General features: G+C 34.3%; 1 protein-coding gene across 1 annotated transcript in view; it reads right to left on the bottom strand.

Moving 5' to 3' along the window:
• CATSPERE (catsper channel auxiliary subunit epsilon) overlaps positions 1-20,179 on the bottom strand; it is a 91,524-nt gene that overhangs the window by 50,531 nt on the left and 20,814 nt on the right. The window contains 2 exon segments of the mRNA XM_015591265.1: positions 4,204-4,700; positions 11,910-12,013. Of these exon segments, the coding sequence (XP_015446751.1) occupies positions 4,204-4,700; positions 11,910-12,013 (601 nt within the window).

The raw sequence follows: 20,179 nt of genomic DNA, 5'->3' as shown, positions 1-20,179 counted from the left end.
TTATATATTAACCCCTTATCAAATATATCATAGGCAAATTTTTACTCCCATTCAGTAGGTTTCCTTTGCTGTGCAAAAACTTTTCAGTTCAATGTAGTCCCATTTGTTTATTTTTTCTTTTGTTTCCCTTGCCCGAGGAGATGTATCAGAAAAAAATTACTAAGAGCAATCTCAGAAAGTTTTCTGCCTATGTTTTCTTCTAGGAATTTTATGTTTTCTAGGTCTTACATTTAAGTCTTTAATCTCCTTTGAGTTTAATCCTGTATATGATGTAAGAAGGTGGTCCAGTTTCTTTTCTTCTTCTTCTTTTTTTTTGGCATGTATCTGTCCAATTTTCCCAGCACCAATTATTGAAGAGACTGTCTTTACCTTGTATATTTTCGTCTCCTTTGTCATATATTAGGTGAGCGTATAGCTATGGATTTATTTCCGGGCTCTCTATTCTGTTCCATTGATCAATGTATCTGTTTTTATGCCAGTACCATTCTGTTTTGATTACTGTAGCTTTAAATATAGTTCGATATCAGGTAGTGTGATACCTCCTACTTTGTTCTTTCTAAGATTGCTGTGGATATTTGGGGTCTTTTATGGTTCCATATAAATTATTGGTTTATTCTTTCTAGTTCTGTGAAAAATGCCATTGGTATTTTGATAGGGATTGCACTGAAACTGTGGATTGCTTTGGGTAGTATGGCCATTTTAATGATGTTAATTCTTCCTACCCAGGAGCACGGCATATACTTCCATTTGTTTGTATTGTCTTCAATTTCTTTTTTAAATGACTTATAATTTTCCAAGTATAGGTCTTTTACCTCTTTTAAATTGATTCCTAGGTATTTTATTGTAAATGAACTGTTTTCTTAATTTCTCTTTCTGATAGTTTATCATTGGTGTATAAAAACGCTACCAACTTCTGATATATTAATTTTGTATCCTGCTACTTTACTGAATTCATCGATCAGTTCTAACAATTTTTTGGTGGAAATTTAAGGTTCCCTATATATAGTATTATATCATCTGCAAATAATAAGTTTTATTTCTTCCTTTCCAAGTTAGATGCTTTTTATTTCTCTTTCTTGTCTGATTGCTGAAGCTAGGACTTTCAATACAATGTTAATTATAATATTAATACAATAAAGTGGTGAAAGTAGACATCCATGTCTTGTTCCTGATCTTAAGGATAACGCTTTTAGCTTTTCCTCGTTGAGTATGATGTTAGCTGTAGGTTTGTCATATATGGCCTTTATTAAGTTGAGGTATGTTCCCTGTATTCTCACTTTGCTGGGAGTTTTTATCATAAATGGATGCCGGATTTTGTTGAATGCTTTTTCTGCATCTATGGATATGATCATATGATTTTTATCTTTCAACTTGTTAATGTGGTGAATCACATTAATTGATTTGCAGATATTGAACTAATCTTGCATTGTGGTGTATGATATTTTTAATATATTGCTGAATTCGGTTTGCTAATACTTTGTTGAGGATTTCTGCATCAATGTTCATCAGGAATTTCAACCTATAGTTTTCTTTTTTCTTTTTTGTAATGTCCTTGTCTGGTTTTGGAATCAGGGTAATGATGGACTCGTAAAAATAATTAGGAAAATTCCCTTCTCTTGAATGTTTTGGAATAGTTTGAGAAGAACAGGTGTTAATTCTTCTTGGAAAGTTTGGTAAAATTTACCTATGAAGCCATCTGGTCCAAGACTTGTCTTTTGAGAGTTTTTTGGTTACTGATTTGATCTCGTTGGTGGTAATCGGTCGGTTCAGATTTTCTGTTTCTTCTTGATCCAGTCTTGGGAGATTGTATGTTTCTAGGAATGTATCCTTTTCTTCCAGAGCGTCAAATTTGTTGGCATATAATTGCTTGTAGTATTTTCTTACAATTTTTTTTTTGTATTTCTGTGAAGTCTATAGTTACTTCTCCTTTTTTCATTTCTGATTTTATTTATTTGGGTATTCTCTTTTTTTTTCCTTGATGAGTCTGATTAAAGGTTTATCCTTTCAAAGAATCAGCTCTCGGTTTCATAGATCTTTTGCATTGTTTTCCTAGACTTTATTGTGTTTATTTCTGCTCTGATCTTTATTATTTCTGTACTTCTACTCGCTTTGGGTTTTGTTTGCTCTTCTTTTTCTAGTTCTTTTAAGTGTAACGTTAGATAATTTATTTGAGATTTTTCTTGTTTCTCAAGATAGGCCTGTATCGCTATGAATTTCTCTCTTAGGACTGCTTTGCCTGTGTACCATAGATTTTGAGTCGTCGTGTTTTCATTTTCATTTGTCTCTAGGTATCTTTTGATTTCTTCCTTGATCTTGTCATTAACCCATTCATTGTTTAGTAGCATATTATTTAGGCTCCATATGTTTGTGTATTTTCCAGTTTTTTTCTTGTAGTTGATTTCTAGTTTCATAGCATTGTGGTCACAGAAGACGCTTGATATGATTTCAATCTTCTTAAATTTATTGAATCTTGTTTGTGGCCTAACATGTGGTCTATCCTGAAGAATGTTTCATGTGCACTTGAGAAGAATGTATATTCTGCTGCTTCGGGGTGAAATGCTCTGAAAATATCAACTAAATCCATCTCATCCAGTGTGTCATTTAAGGCTGCTGTTTCTTGTTGATTTCTGTATAGAAGATCTGTCCATTGGTGTCAGTGGGGTGCTAAAGTCTCCTACTATGAGTATATAACCATCGATCTTACCCTTTATGTCAGTCAATAATTGCTTTATGTATGTAGGTGCTCCTCTGTTGGGTGTGTATGTTTACTAGGGTTATGTCCTCTTATTGTATTGATCCCTTTATCATCATGTAATGCTCTTGTCTCTTATTATTGCTTTTGTTTTAAGGTGTATTTTGCGTGATGTAAGTATTGCTACCCCAGCTTTTCTTTCATTTTCATTTGCATTAAATATCTTTTTTCATCCCTTTATTTTCAGTCTGTGTCTTCTGATCTGAAATGAGTCTCTTGTAGACAGTATATATATGGGTTTTGTTTTCTTATCCATTCACCTACCCAATGTCTTTTGGTTGCAGCATTTAATCCATTTACATTTAAAGCGATTATGGATAGGTACATATTTATTGCCATTTTATTATTCATATTTATGTTTTTTTGTTTTCCCTCATCTTCTTCTTTAAAAAGTCCCTTTAATATTTCTTGTAATACTGGCTTGTTGGTGATGAATTTCTTTAGCTTTTTCCTGTCTGGAAAGCTCTCTATCTCACCTTCTATTTTAATCGATAGCCTTGCTGGATAGTCTATTCTTGGTTATAGATTCTTGTTTTTCATTACTTTGAATTTTCTTGCCAGTCCTTTCAGGTCTGCAAAGTTTCTGCTGAAAAATCAGCTGACATTCTTATGGGAGTTCCCTTGTAAGTAACCTGCTGCCTTTCTATTGCTGTTTTTAAGATTCTCAATTTGTCTTTTGCCTTTGGCATTTTAATTATAATATGTCCTGGTGAGGGTCTGTTTGGGTTCCTCTTGTTTGGGACTCTTTGTGCTTTCTAGATTTGTATGTCTAACTTCTTTACCAGATTACGGAAGTTTTCAGTCATTATTTCTTCAAATAGGTTCTCAATCCCTTGCTCTATCTCTTCTCTTTCTGGTAACCCTATGATGCAGATGTTGGTACACATGATGTTGTCCCAGAGGTCTCCTAAACTACCCTTATTTTTAAAAAATTCTTTTCTCTTGTTGCTGTTCAATTGGGTGTTTTCTGCTACCTTATCTTTCAACTCACTGATTCGATTTTCCGCTTCATCTAACCTACTGTTGATTCCTTCCAGTGTATTTTTCATTTCGGTTATTGTATTCTTCACTTCTGACTGGTTCTTTTTTATGGTTTCTATGTCCTTTTTTAATGCATACTATCTCTTTGTTGAAGTTCTCACTAAGATCACCTTAAGGAAAATAATTTTTTTGACCTTTTGCTTATGTCAAGGTAAAACAAAACTCCCATAATATGACTAAATGATTCTGCATAATAATATACAAGATTCATTTTATTCTGTTGTTTGAGGTGCATCTCTGTAAAGAGGCCTCTGAGAAGTCAAGTCAGGAAGACAGAGCTATTTACAACCATAATTAAAATAACTCTGCAAAAAGCTGCATAATAGAGTCTCTAATATATCACTGAATTAAATGGTATTGTAAATATATCTACATGTGTAGGTGTAATATACATACATGTAATATTTTACTAACCTTCAATCTATATTTGCTCCAACACCATTTTCTTGATGCAAGGCCAATAATTCCACCTTCAGGAAGGTTTTCATTGTTTCCCAGCCTTGTAAATGCTGTTAAACTTTTTAAGTAAACAATACCATTTATTAGAAAAAATACTCCATTCAAGGATAGGTTCACATCAGACACATTGTGTCTTTCATCATCGGTCAGAACGTTTGGAGGCACTCTGATTCTGGTCCAAGTACGAAATGAATCGTTTGTATGAAAGGTCTCCATATCGGCTACCACAACAATAGCTGAAGGTAAACAAGCAATCCAGTCTGCCATTAATTGACTACCCTGCGGTGAAGTGATTGGTAAAAATCCTGGAATCTCAGGTATTGTCAACAAAGGAAAAGTCAGCCGGAAAAGATAATCTTCAATAAAGCAATCCTGAAAAGCCACTTTATTTCCTTTAATTTCCTTTAGTGCATCATCTGCGACCAGTGGTATTGAGATACGCCAGGTCCTAAGAAGAGAAAAATAGAAAATAGAAGGATAAAATGGTCTTTTTCTCTTCTTTCAACTACCTTGCACAGTGCTGACATTTATCATCTTTATTTATTTTTACATTTATCGACATAAGTCTGGGTACAATAAATAAAATAGTATTAAAATGCTACCACTGCCTCATTCTTTATTCTTGTTCCCAACAGAAAACAATCTCGACTTTTAATGCTCTTTGCAATGTGTCTTTATACTCCCCAATAAATACTCGTATACTGCTGTCTTAGTATATAATTTTTATACATTATTTGTTGGCTTTAGATGACAGATAAAGATGTATCTCTCATATACCTACTGATACATCTTTTCTCTCAAATTGATTTCACAGCGTTTGGCTAAATCTATAATGTTTAGATTGTTATTACTATGTAAATATTGTTTACTACTGAGCCAGTTACTGTACTGTGCTTTTATATACATATCTTTTATAAATATATATACATTTATTCATTTACAGTATTTCCCCTAGAGTTAATAATTATTTTCTTTTGAAAATTTGATTAGCTTTCTACGTTTAGAAAACGTAGCTGAAATGGCGCTCCATAATATTTTCCATGTGGTAAATGCAGAGGTAACCTAGTAATAGTTTCCCAGGACTTCCTGTCATTACTCTCCCTGGGTTGAATCCACTATTTACTAGATCCAATGCTTTGATCGTTCTTGTTTTGCTAAAGCGCATTCTTCAGTAGCTCTCTGTTAAAGGGTAAATGAACATAAATTTTTTGAGACCCTGAATATGCAAAAATATCTTTAACACACTCACTTGATAATTTGGCTAGGTAGAAGCTGCAGAACTTTGAGGTCATTTTCTCCAGTCTTTTTGTATTTAGGTTTACTAATGAGAAGTCAGATGACACATTCATTCTTGTTATTATTTAAATGGGTTGCCTTTCCATATGCTTTTAGAATCTTCCCTTTTTTCCTTGATATTCTAAAATTTGACAGGGCTGGGTCTATCTTGTGAAGCGGACGCATAGAGGAATTTGTGAAAACACTGACATTTAGCTTAGAAGATACAGAAAGTTCTAAGGAGAGTTTCTTAGCAGGGCAATCCAGAGACATCAGCCTGTAGGACAGTCAGTAAATGCTCTTTTAGTTTCCAATTTCCTTAATGAATACATACTTGGGTTGGTGGTGATGGCATTCTGCCCACTCAAAATGAGGTGCTGGTGGGTCAAGAGGACCCCATGTTGGGGCAATTGTAGGGTCGTCACCAAATCTCTCTGCACTAAACCATGCCGCCATGACTCAGTTCAATCACTGCTTTTTGCGAGCCACACTACCGACTCTAACATTGGTTTCAAGGACAATTAAAAAAAAATCAGTACCATTTTGTTACGTTGTCCACTGACTGTATAATAATCTCATCTATGCAGCCACATTACAACTAAGTATTGACGACTATGTATTTTGTTTGAATGACTCATTCATCTACAAGGCCCAGGAAGGACCCAACACTCAAAGTCTGGCCAGCGCATACTGAGCTTTTCAATTTTTCATGTTTATCATTTTTGTTTTCAAACTTTTGAGTTTCTAAATTGTGACTGTACACTTTTCATGTTTTTCTTACTTGTTTTCCATTTTATAGCATCTTAATCTTCATTTACATATATAACATTTTCTATTTCTATAAAGATGCTGTTTATATCTTTTTGTGAAGTTTTTTTTTGCTCCTCACTCTGTGTTGTCTCCTCTGAGTTCCATTGTTCTTTTTATTGAGTTAGGTCTTTGACATTCACGCTGGAGGCTTTCTGTAATTGCCTGGTGGTCCTTGGTTGGCCATTAATATTTAAAAGAGAAGCAGCAACAAGCTGTGAATCAGATGTAAAGGATACATCCTTCATTCCCCTGTGCCCCACGCTGCTTCTTCCCTCCCAACTCCAAACTTAAGTTTTATTAAGTAGGTTTGATCAGTTAATCCAAAGAACAATTCTTTTCTGTCTTGCCAGGAAGATAGATGCTAGGTTTCCATATTCAGGGAGCAGGGCTGGAAGGCACGCTGGGGTGTTCCCCTCACGTTACATTTCCTTTCCGCAAGCTGTTAATTAACAGAATTTCTGTGCTCTACTAAGTTGGTTAACACTTCTATCTCTGCTTTCTATCTTTTGTTCTTGCTTTCCTTCCCGTTGTTTGTCTTCATAACTTTAAAAACGTTTCTCCCTGTTATTTTAGTGAGACTATGTAGAGAACAGAGATAAATAAATGTATTTTATCTGCCATATTTTAACTTATCTCCTTTCAATTGATTTTCATGAAGTCATGTTCTGCTCAGAAACTTCAGTGGCCCCTTAATTATACTTAGGAAAAAATTCAAACTATTCCAAATGATTTTCAAGAATTTTCCACTATTTGTTCTTATTCAACCTTACTTGCCCTATTATATTTTGGTTGTGTTCCTTCTTTTTGCCTCTTCCAAAACTCTTCGTACTCTTCCCCTCTCTCGGAGCACCCATTCTCTTTCCTTCATCTCCACTTGTCCTTCCACTTGTCCTTCAGGTCCTGCCCAAGAACCATAGCTTCGACTTCGCTTTCTTGTTTTACCACAAAATATATCTTTTATATAGATAATCTTTTCTAAAACCAGATTAGTCGATCATGTACACAGTATTTTATGGCTATCCAAGGCCATGTTTTTAAAATGGACCTCTGATATTCTCTACATATGTATATTTTCTTCATATTTTTAAAAATATCATGTATTGAATAATTTTTTTAACGTATCATATATACAAAAGACTATATGATACACATACACAATTTAAAGAATAACGCTAAAATAAACACCTGTATACTAGTCACCCAGATCAAAAATCAGAATGTTACCAATACCTTGGAAATTTACTGTACGTCCCTCCCTCCCTGCTCCCCCTCTACTTACAGGAAATCCCTGGCCTGATTGAGTGTTAGCGTTTGTGTTCACATTCCTTTGCTTTTAAAAAACAGTTTTGCCACATGTGTGTCTTACTAAACAATGAAGAATGCAAAGAGAAATAGAAAAACCCATTAGCATGGTTGCAGACATCAAAACCCCTCTATCGGTAATTGACAGACTCAGAAGGCAGAAATCAGGAAGGACATAGTCAAACCGAACAGCACTGTCGATCAGCCGTATCTAATGGACATTTAAAGAATACTTCGTCTAACAACAGCAGAATACACACTCTTCTCAAGCTCGCACGGAACATTCACCAAGAAATACCATATCCCGGGTCATAAAACACACCTTAAGGAAATTTTAAAAATAGAAATCTTACAAAGTATGCTATCAAAATACAATATAATTAAACTAGAAGTCAATAACAGAAAGTTAGCTGGAAAAATCCCATCCCCAACTATCTGGAGATTAAACAACACATTTCTGAATAACACATTAGCCAAGAAAGGAATTTTAAGTGAAATTTAAAAATAGTTCAAACTAAACGAAAATGAAAACGCAACTTGCCAAAATTTGGGGGATGACGTGAAAGAAGGTTTTAGACAGAAATTTCTAGCATTAAATGCATATTTTAGAAAAAAAGAAAGATCTAAAAATCAATTATCTAAGTTTCTACCTTAGGAAACTAGAGAAAAACAAGCAATATAAACCTAAAGAAAGAAGAAGAAGAAATAATAAAAATCAGAGGAGAAATCAATAAATTGAAAACAAAACAAAACAAAAATAGAGAAAATTGTTAGGACTGAAAGCTGGTTCTCTGAGAAGTTTAATAAAATTCATAAACTCTCCAGATGGGCTAATTTAGAAAAAAAGAGAAAGGACACAATATATTAATACCAGAAATAAAAGAAAGGCCATCACTACTGATTTCATGGACACTAAAGGATAATAAAATAATACTATGAATAATTCTATGCCCCTAAATTTGATAACTTAGATGAAATGGGTCAATCAAAAGACATAATCTATCAAAATTCACATAAGGAGAAATAATATGAATAGGGATATACCTATAAAGAAATTGGATGAATAATTAATAACCTCCAAAACACAAAGCACGAGGCCCAGATGGGTTCACTGGTGACCTGTAACATTTAAGGAGCAAATGATGTCAATCTCTAGAATCTCTTCCAGAAAGCAGAAGCAGAGGGAACACTTCCCAACTCATTTTATGAAGCCAGCATTACTCTAATACTGAAACCCGATACACACGTTACAGATGAAGCTACAGACCTTTTAAATCCAACAAAGTGTGAAAATAATTATATACTGTGACCAAATGAGACTTATTCCAGGTATTCCAGTCTGGTTCAACATTAAAAAATCAATTAATGTAATCCATCATATCAACAGGTTAAGAAAGAAAAAGAAAATAAGCATATCAATAAATGTAGAAAAAGCAGTTGACTAAAGTCAACACTCATTCACAATAAAAACTCTCAGCAAACTAGCAAAAGCGAGGGACTTACTCAACTTGATAAAGGAGCAGCTACAAAAAACATTCAAAAAACTTAATAGTGAGAAACTAGATGCTTTCCTCCAAGGACAGGAACCAGCAGCAAACGTGTCTCCTCTTGCCACTCCAATTCACCATCATACTGGGACTGCTAACTAACACGACAAGAAAATAAAATAAAAGGTAAACAAGACTGGGAAGGAAGTAATAAAAATGTTCTTTGTTTGCAGATGACATCATTATCCATGTAGAAAATCGCAAAGAACAGACAAAAAAAATCCCGAAACTAATAAGCGATTACAGCAAGGTTTTAGGATACAAGGTTAATATACAAGTCAATCGCCACACTTTAAAAACCTAGTTTATCAGGTACGTACAGACATATATACATTTGCATGTATATAATTAAACTATGTACTGTTTAATTTTCACATTTTTGCACTTTATAAAAATGGAATCATACTGTATTTTCTTCAATGACTTCCCTTTTCATTCAATAGTATGTTTGTTCATTCATGTTGATTTGTGTTCTGCGTTTGATTCATTTTTCACTGCTGTGTACTATACAGATTCTATAGTGTGATTATATCACAGAATGTTTATCCATCTGTCTATGAATAACAATTAGAATTTTGATCTTTTTTGCTATTACAAACAATGCTGTTACAAATATACTTTTACACATCTCCTGGTACCCTGTGCCTGGGTTTCGCTAGGGTGTATATTGGTATTAAAACACTAAACCATTGGTATGTGCATCTTCACCTTTGCCTGATAATGTAAAATTATCTTTTAAATTGGTTGTGCCAATTTACACGTCTACTAGCAATGTATGTAAGTGTCCCCATTGTTGCATGTTCCTATGGTTTAATTGATTGTTTCTCCCCAAAATTTATATGTTGATATCCTAATTCTCAATGTAATGGTATTAGTAGGTAAACTTTAAGGAAGGTGCTTAAGTCATGGGTAGAGTCCTAATGAATGGGGTTTATGTCCTTATAAAAGAGGCCCCCTCGCCTTTTCCACCAGTGAGAATACAACCAGAAGTCTGCCACCCAGAGGAGGGCCCTCACCCAGCCATGACGGCACCCTGATCTTAAACTTCTGGCCTCCACATCTGTGAGAAATAAATTTCTGTTGTTTATAAGCCACCCGGTTAATGGTATTTTGCTATAGCAGCTTGAAAAAAATGAGAAATTTTCACAAACAACCTTCTAAAACATTAATATATTTATCAATTTGGTAAATGTAAAATGGATCTCATTGGGCTATTAATATTTTTCTTTGATTACTAATAAGGTTGAACATCATTTCATGCATTTATTAATGAGCCGAGTTTATCAAATCTTTACCTTATCACTTCTTTACCTTTCGGTTTATTATAGAAATTATTGTCTATCCTGAGGTGATAACAATATTCTAAAACAATGTTATTTTTATTGTTATATTTTTTCTAAAAATTTTTCATTTTAACCCTTCATTCGTATGCTTTCTGAGATTATATTATTATTCATATGAGATTATTTTATATATGATATGAAGTAAAGAACAATTTCATTTTTAAGTAAAGTTTTATTGTCCTTATTAAAACGACCATGTAGTTTTATTCCTTTAATCTATTTATGTTGCAAATTACATTAAAACATTGAAAAATATTATACTAACCTTGCACTTCTGGTATAAGCCAACTTGATCACATGTCATATTTTTTTTCACATACCGCTAGACTGAGTTTGCAAAAATTTTATTTTGGATTTTCCACCTAAGTTCGCGAATGAGATTAGCTTATAATTTTCCTTTCTCACGTATTCCTTGCTTGAATTTGGGTATGCAAACTTCGTTTTGCCGTTTAGGATTAGAATTATCTTCATGCTCGTGCTCTCTTCCTTACCTCCCACACTTATAGAATCAGCAAGAATTTTAGCTCCAGATTATTATTCGTGTTTCAAAAATATTTGATCTCTCTGAATAACATCCTTTAGTCTACCCATGAATTGAATTTCATCGCATCTTTTAGAATGCACCTGCTTTCTCAGGTCTCCGTTTGAAGCTGCCTGTATATGTTGCTCCTCTGCTTGGAATGCTTCCTCAAGTTGCTAACTTTTATTTCTTGTCAATAACGTAGATATCAGCTCTTCGGGATAATCCTCTGTGATTCCCTCCAGGCCTTAGCTGGTCTGCCCTGTGTGTATTTCACTTCTCCCGCAATCGCCCCTGGCGCAACATCTGTTTGTTTTCTTGTCTCCCACACCAACTATAAGACCATTGAGGGCAGGAACTTTACCTTTTAGTTATGAGCCTAGGTGCTCAACAGGTTAAGAAAGGCTGCGTAAACCTAATGATATCCTGCTAACTTTAACAGGAACAGATTTTACTTCTCAGGTGAAATTTGTGTGTGGGGGCGGGGGGTGCGCGTGTGCGCACAGGCACTTATGGTGGTAATGATTGTGTCATCAGTCACACCACTGTGTCATACTTTTATGAACCAGCAGGAAACATTTGAAGATTTGCTACCATCTTGAATAAGGCTCTTGGATTATTAATTTGTATTAATACAAAATGTGAAACTATAAGCCAGGAGTCTGACTGGCATTTTCTGAATCGGTAACTAGTTCTCATCACAATTTTTTGTGTGTGCATCATAAAAGAAGCTACTTGGAAATTACATGTAAGATATTCATAAAATTCCCCTAGGGTTTAAAAATCTCTTTAAGTATCTGATAGTTACTTTACTGAATTATAAAAGTGAATTTTATATTTGAAATTAAAAAACTAAATACCCATTCATTTTTCCATGTGGAAAATAAGCTTTTCTCTTCAGAAATGTATATATGGCAGGCCTCTGTCCCCAACTGGCCAACTGCTTGCTAAGTACGATAGAAATCTGTTAAAAAAAAAAAAAAAAAAAAAAAAAAATCTTTTTACTCTTTTCATAGCCAAAATTATTTGAAAATTGTATCATGATATATTGAATTTATTATTTTAGTTAAGATACTATTTACATTTATAAATTTACCACATTTTCAAGATTCAGGTTTGTTTTTTTTCCTACCATTTGGCCTTCTCCCCATTGAAACTTTATGAATTTTACATAAGTCATAATATAATTTCTAACATGTAGAAAATACCATGCACAATCAGAATCTTGAATAAACTGAGACTATGAGGACCCTTAAATAAATACCCTTAGTTTACTATCAATGAACTACATATGGGGTTTCTAAAACTAATCTGTTAGAATTATTTCTATATAAGCCTGCCTTCAGAATAATATACTCTTGCAAGGCAGGTTTCAAATGATATCTTGAAGCTTTAACAAAAAAAATCTCATGAGATTTAAGAAGTCGAATTGACAGGAATTATCCCTCAGAAGGTATTTTCAGGACAGAGACAATAGTTTCATTATGGGGAATCCCTAGAATTAAAAAAATCAGATGAAGACCAGTCTACAATTTTATAGCTCTGTTCTGCCCTAATCATCCAATAGTGCTCCTTATTAATTTCCTAGAAATATGCCAGCCATCCACAAAGGAGCCTTCGAGATGCCTATGATGAGTGTCAGTAAGGGCGAGACTATAGGACCACAGAGAAATTATCAAAAATATAAAAAATGCATTCAGGGTATTTTCTTAGGATTTACCAAATGTAGGCTACTGTTACATTCATATTATATAACCAGAAGTCTATATACATATGATTTTTAATGACAGCATGAGTGAATTATCATTATTGGCTTAACAATGCCCTATTGGACATTTAGGTAGTTTTATTGTTTCAACATTATAAATATTATTGCCATGGACATCTTCAGCTGTACAGTCGTTTCCACAGTTAAGACTATTTCCCTTTGGATTATATTCTTGGAAGTGTGTTTAGAGGTAAAAAGTTACGAATACTTTAAAAATTCTTAATACGTATTACCAAAATGATTTCTAAAATGAATCATTATTAAACAATTTACTTTATTACTATAACAGAATAAATTTCACTATGCTAGTGCCAAACTTTATATTATTATTTCTAAAGGTATTTTTCTAGTTGTGACATCAATATATGGTTGCACATGTTGTTAAATTTAATAAACACCTTTCTGTTTATCTTACCTGATTTTTTAGCAGCATTTGATAAATTGGACTAATCTCCCCTTTTGAAAGATGTTCTTACCTGACTTCCATGTTACCACCCTCCCTGCTCTTTTAGACACCCCCAGAGCTTGGTCCTAGACTCTCTTTGCCTAGTGTTCTTCTCACAGTACAAGCTCTTCCTTGGGTAATTTCATTCAATCACATGGATCCAAGTATCATCCAATTCCTATACAACTCCTCCAATTGTATCATCTAGACACAAAATTTTATATCTAATTCAAAATCATGTATTTAATTAGATTCTTAACCTTGATTCTGGTAGTCTTAATAGCACTTCAAACCAATATGCCCAAAACTGAACTGGTGCCTTACGGTTCTGCCTCCCAAACTTATATTTAGAAAATATTTGTTGAATGAATAAAGAAGAAGAAAAAAAAATCTCACAATCCAGAGGAGCGTCTAGCTCTCTCACAATGCTGCTGTGAGAGGAGCATTTCAGACAGAATGAACAACAGTTACAAAGGCCCTGAGGTGGGAGAGGATCATTATGACTGAGAAAGTGGAAAAAAAAAAAAAAAGATAATGGCTAGATCGGAGTGAGTAAGGGGGAGACTAACAGGAAAAAGCTAGAGAAATATAGTCCAGGGCCACATCATGCTAAGCACTGTAGGTCTTGGGAAATAGTTTAGACTTTATTCTTGGTACACTGGGCAAATGTTGAAGGAATTTTAAAATATAATTTAAACCATTTCATTTTGAAATAGTTTGACTCATAGGAAAAGTGAGTCAGCTTTCCCCCATGACAATAGCTTACATAATCTTAGCGCATTGTCAAAACCTGGAATTGATGTTGTGCAACACTAATAACGTTATTAAGATTTCACCTTTTTTTATAGGCACTTTTTTTTTTTGTATAGCTCTATAAAATTTTATCACGCGTGTAGAATCACGTAACCACCACCATAATGATGATATAGAACTATTCCATCACCAAGGAGAAACTCTTTCATGTTACTCCTTAAGAGTCCAAAGCGCCTGTTAACCCTAACTTCTGGCAACCACTTAACTGCTTTCAATGACTAAAATCTTGTCATCGTCGAAATGTTATACAAATGTAATCATATGGTATTTAACACCTTAAAATTGGCATTTTAACTCAGCATCCATCTATGTTGCTGGCTGTATTAATAGTTCATTCCTTAAATGTAAGAACTAAAACTACAAAATACTTAGAAGAAAACAGGGGAAAAACTTCACGACATTTGATAGCAATGATTTCTTAGATGTGACTCCAAAGGCATAGGCAACAGAAGGGAAAATAGACAAATTGAGCTTGATCAAAATTAAGAACTTTGGTGCATCAAATTGCAAATTATATATATGATAAGGGATTCATATACAGAATATGGGGAGATCCCCTAAAATTCAACAATAACAAAAACAACCCAATTAAACACTAGGCAAAGAACTTGAGTCACAATTATCCAGAGAAGAATAAACAAGGCAAAGAACTTGAGTCACAATTATCCAGAGAAGATTAAACAAATAAGCACACGAAAAGATGCTCAGCATTACTAATCATTAGAAAAATGCAGATCAGAACCATGAGGAACCAACCACTTTACACCCATCAGAATGATTATTAAGCAAACGAACAAACAAACATATGGTTTACTGGAGAATTTTACTAAACATTTAAAGAAGAGTTAATGCCAATCCTTCTCAAAATCTTCCAAAAAATTGGATTGAAGGAACACTCCTAAACACATTTTGTGACGCCAGCCTTACCCTGATACCAATGCCAGAAAAGGATACTACCAGTAACAAAAACGACTGACCAATATGATGAGAAAAGATGCAAAAATTTTCAACAACATACTAGCAAACCAACAGCACATTAAAAGGATCATACATGATCATCGAATGGCATTTATCCCTAGGATGCAAGTGTGGTCCTACATACACAAATCAATAAATGAGATACATGACATTAACAGAAGGAAAGACAAAAATCATATGATCATCTCAACAGATGCAGTAAAAGCATTTGACAAACTTTAAAATTTATTTATAATAAAAACTCTTCACAAATTAAGAATAGAAGCAATACACCTCATCGTAATAGAGGCCATATATGACACACTCATAGCTAACCTCATACTCAATAGTGAAGGATGAAAGCTTTTCCTCTAAGATCAGGAACGAGACAAGGGTGCCCACTCTCAATGCACCTATTCAACATAGTACTGAAGGTTCTAAGAGCAATCAGACAAGGAAAAAAAATGACATATGATTTGGAAAGAAAGAGTAAAATTCTATTTGCTGATGAAGATGACATGATTTTACATACGGAAAATCCTAAAGATTCCAACCAAAAATCTGTTAGCGACAAATTCAGTAAAGCTGCCGGGTACAAAATTAACATAAAAAATTCGGCAGTGTCTCTATACACCAACCACGAGTTATCTGAAGAAGAAAATAATTCCATTCACAATAGCATCAAAAACATTAAAATACTCAGGAATAAACTTAATCAAGGAGGTGAAATATCTCTACGCTAAAGACTACATTGATATAAGAAATTGAGGAAGACACAAATGAATGGAAGGATATACTGTGTTCATGGATTAGAAAAATTAATGTTGTTCAAATGTCAATATTACCAAAAAAAGCCAACTATAGTTTTAATGTAATCCTTATCAGTATTCCAATGACATTTTTTTTTTTTTACAGAAGTAGAAAAAAGAAATCTAAAATTTATATGAAACCACAAATGACTTCAGACAGCCAAAGAAATCCCGAGAAGAACAAAGAGAGAGGCATCAGTCTTTCTGATTCCAAGCTATGCTGTAAAGCTACAGGGATCAATACAGTTTGGTATTGGCATAAAAACAGACAAATAGGTCATTGGAACAGAACTGAGAGCCCCAAAATAAAGCCAAGCATATATGGTCAACTAATATTTGACAAGAGAGCCAAGAATACTCAATGGAGAAAAGGCAATCTCTACAACAAATGATGTTGAGAAAATGGGATAGTCACATGTAAAAGAATGAAACTAGACCCATATCTTACGCCACCCACAAAAATGAATTAAAGACTTAAATGTTAAGACCCGAAACCATCAAACTCCTAGAAGAAAACATGGAAAAAATCTCCTTGACATTGGTCTTAGCAATAATACTTTGGATATGATACCTAAAGCAATAGCAATAAAATAAAACATAAGTGGGACTGCATGAAATTAAAGAGTTTCTGCATAGCAAAAACAAAGAACCAACAAAATGAAAAGACAACTTATGAAATGGGAAAAATATTTGCAAGCATATATCTGATTATATACAAAATATATAAAGAACTCATACAACTTAATAGCAAAAACCACAAACAATCCAATTTAAAAATGGGCAAAGAACCTGAATAGATATTTTTTCCAAAGAAGATTATACGAATGGCCAACAGGTACATGAAAAGATGCTCAATATCATGAGTCACTAGGGAAACACAATCAAAACCACAATGAAGTAATAATATCTCATGTATGTGAGAATGACCATCATCGAAGACAAGAAATAACTGCTGGAGAGGTTGTGAAGAAAAGGGAACCCTTGTGCACTGTTGGTGGAGTTGTAAAGTAATACAGCCACTGTGGAGAATCCTAATAAAATATAGAACTGCCATATAATCCAGCCATTCCATTACTGGGAACATATCCAAAGAAAATGAAAACACTAACTTGAAAAGATACGTACGCTCCATGTTCCCAGCAGTATTATTTACAACAGCCAAGACATGGAAACAACCTAAGCGTCCACTGACAAATGAAGAGATAAAGAAGTTGTGGTATATAAAAAAGTGGAATATCAACCAGCCATAAAAATATAATAATAGAAGAAAAAAAATCCTGCCATTTGTGACAATATGGATGGACCTTGAGGGCATTACGCTAAGTGAAATAAGTCAGACAGAGGAAGACAAATATTGGATAATCTCACTTATATAAGGAATCTAAACAAAAACAAGAAGAAAAACATACCTAATCCACAGGAAAAGAGACCAGACTTGTGGTTACCGGAAGTGGGAGGTGGTGGGCGGCAGGATTGAAGGAAGGTAGTCAGGAAAGGTGCAAACTTCTAGTTACAAGGTACATAAGCACTAGGGATGTAACGCACGACACAGCGCTTATAGTTAACAGTGCTGCATGATAAACACAAACGTTGTTAAGAGAGTAAATCCTAGATTCTTATCACAGGGAGAAAAATATTTTTCCTTTTTTCTTTTTATTGTATCCATGTGAGATGATGGATGTTAACGAAACTTATTGCGGTCATTATTTCGCAGTATATTAAGCCAAATCATTTGCTATACTAGAGTTATACAGTAAGTATATGTCAATTGTATCTCAATAAAAGTGGGGAAAAAATTTTAAAAAGAGGAGTGACACCAGAAAGATGGCTGACTAGAAAGTCCTCCCACAAACACAACAATTTAACAATGGTCCATTGACAAAAACAGCTCTGCGAGAGCTCCAGGAGACAGCTAAGCTGTAGTGACCCAGTGGAGCACGAAACTGAGGCTGGCAAACAGAAAGCATCGTACCTGTGTTACTCTAAGCCCCAGGCCAGCACAGCTCTGTGCCAAGAGAAATTCCCTTGGTTACAACTTCGGATGAGGGGAAAGAAGAGCAAGGGGACCCCACCCAGCAGCCCTGGCTGCCGCCATGGACCTCGATAGCCATCTCTGTGAAGACCCCCACAGTCTTTACCAATGAGGATCTACACACCTCACTGGTAAAGGTAACAATGGAGACAAAACCAGAACAATCTGACACTGTAATGATGGCGTATCAATTACTTTTAACCCTCATATAAAAAAGTTAAAAGAGAAACATTTGTTAATAAATGCGTGAAATAAAAATAAGTAAACACCAACTATAAGAACACACAGGGAGGCAGCAAAAGTATAGGGTTTTTACATGTGATTTAAATTAAGTTGCTATCAACTTAAAATAGTTTAACAAGATATCTTATGCAAGCTTCAAGGTAATTGCAAGGAAGAAATCTATAACAGATATACAAAAGATTTAAAGAAAAGAATCAAAGCAAAGGACTATAAAAAAAAATAATCAAACAGCAAAAGAAAATAGCGAGAGGAAGAGAGGAAAAACAGCGTAAGTCAGAGAGAAAACAATCAAGAAAACATCAACATTAAGTCCTCACCTATAAATGGATTAAACCTTGCATAGAATAGCTGGATGTATTACAAAAAACAAGATCTAGCAATGTGCTGTCTACCAGACACCCACTTTAGATTTAAAGACACACATACACTGGAAGTGAAGGAATGGAAAAGATATTCCATTCAAATGGTAACTAAAAGAAAGCAGTAGTGATTATACTTATATCACAAGAAATAGACTTTAAATCTTGTCTCTAAAGACAGGAAGGTCATTATATGTTGATAAAAGGGTTAATTCAACAGGACAGTATAACAATTATAAATGTATATGCACCCCAAATCAGAGCACCTAAATATTTAAAGCAAATATTGACAGATTAGAAGGGAGATATTGACAGCAATATAACAGTAGGAGTTTTCACTATTGCACTTACAATAAGGGATAGAACATCCAGAGAGAAAAATGACAAAAAACAGATGACTTAAACAATGTTATAGTCCAAATGGACCTAAATGACATATACAGAACTTTCCACCCAACAGCAGAAAAACACACATTTTTCTCAAGAGCATATTCTCCATGAGAGATCACATGTTAGGTCATAAAATGAGTCTTACAAATTTAAGAAGATTAAAAGCATTCCAAGTATAAATAACTCAAACAACTCAACAGTAAGAAACCGATTTGATTAAAAAATGTGCAAAGGACCTGAATAGACATTTCTCTAAAGAAGACATACGGATGGCCAACAAATACATGAAAAGGTGCTCAACATCACCAATCATCAGGGAAATTCAAATCAAAATCATGAGATATCATCTCATATCTTCCAAGTATAAATAACTCAAACAACTCAACAGTAAAAAAACGATTGGATTAAAAAAATGAGCAAAGGACCTGAATAGACATTTCTCCAAAGAAGACATACAGATGGCCAACAAGTACGTGAAAAGGTGCTCAACATCACCAATCATCAGGGAAATTCAAATCAAAATCATAATGAGATATCATCTCATATGTGTTGAAATGGCTGTCATCAAAAAGATAAAAGATAAGTGTTGGCAAGAATGTGGAGAAAAGGGAACTCTCGTGCACTCTTGGCGGGAATGTAAATTGATACAGCTATTATGAAAAACAGTATGGAAGTTTCTGAAAAAATTAAAAATACCACGTGATTCAGCAATCCCACTTCTGGGTATATATTCAAAGAAAACGAAGTTCGTATTTTGAAGAGATATGGCACTGTCATATTTAGCACAGCATCATTCACAATAGGCAAGATATAGAAACAACCTAAGTGTTCATTCAATGGATGACTAAAAAGCCAGACTCAGAAACAGAGAGCAGAATGGTGGTTCCAAGAGTCTGAGATGCGGACACGTCAGTCAAAGGTATAACTTGAGCACCTTATGCTAAATAAGTCAGAGAAAGTCAAACACTGTATGATCGCACTTTCATGTGGATTCTAAAAAGCCAGACTCAGAAACAGAGAGCAGAATGGCGGTTCCAAGAGTCTGAGGGGGTCGGTGAGATGGGGACACGTCAGTCAAAGGTGCAAACGAAATACTTGAAAGTTGCTAAGAAGGTAAATTTCTAATGATCTTATCTCAAAAAGGAAATGATAATTATGTGAGGTGATGGAGGTGTTAAAAATGTGACTGTGGTAATCATTTCACGATGCGCAAGTGTATCAAATTAACATGTGTACATCTTAAACTTACACAACATTATATATCATTTCTAGGTCAATAAAGCTGGATAAAAGGGAAACCAACACTCACTCAAA

Source organism: Pteropus alecto, unplaced genomic scaffold (assembly GCF_000325575.1).
Source record: "Pteropus alecto unplaced genomic scaffold, ASM32557v1 scaffold115, whole genome shotgun sequence".
Taxonomy (NCBI): domain Eukaryota; kingdom Metazoa; phylum Chordata; class Mammalia; order Chiroptera; family Pteropodidae; genus Pteropus; species Pteropus alecto.
The sequence above is the reverse complement of the archived record's forward strand: the minus strand, read 5'-3'. Positions and strand labels throughout refer to the sequence as shown.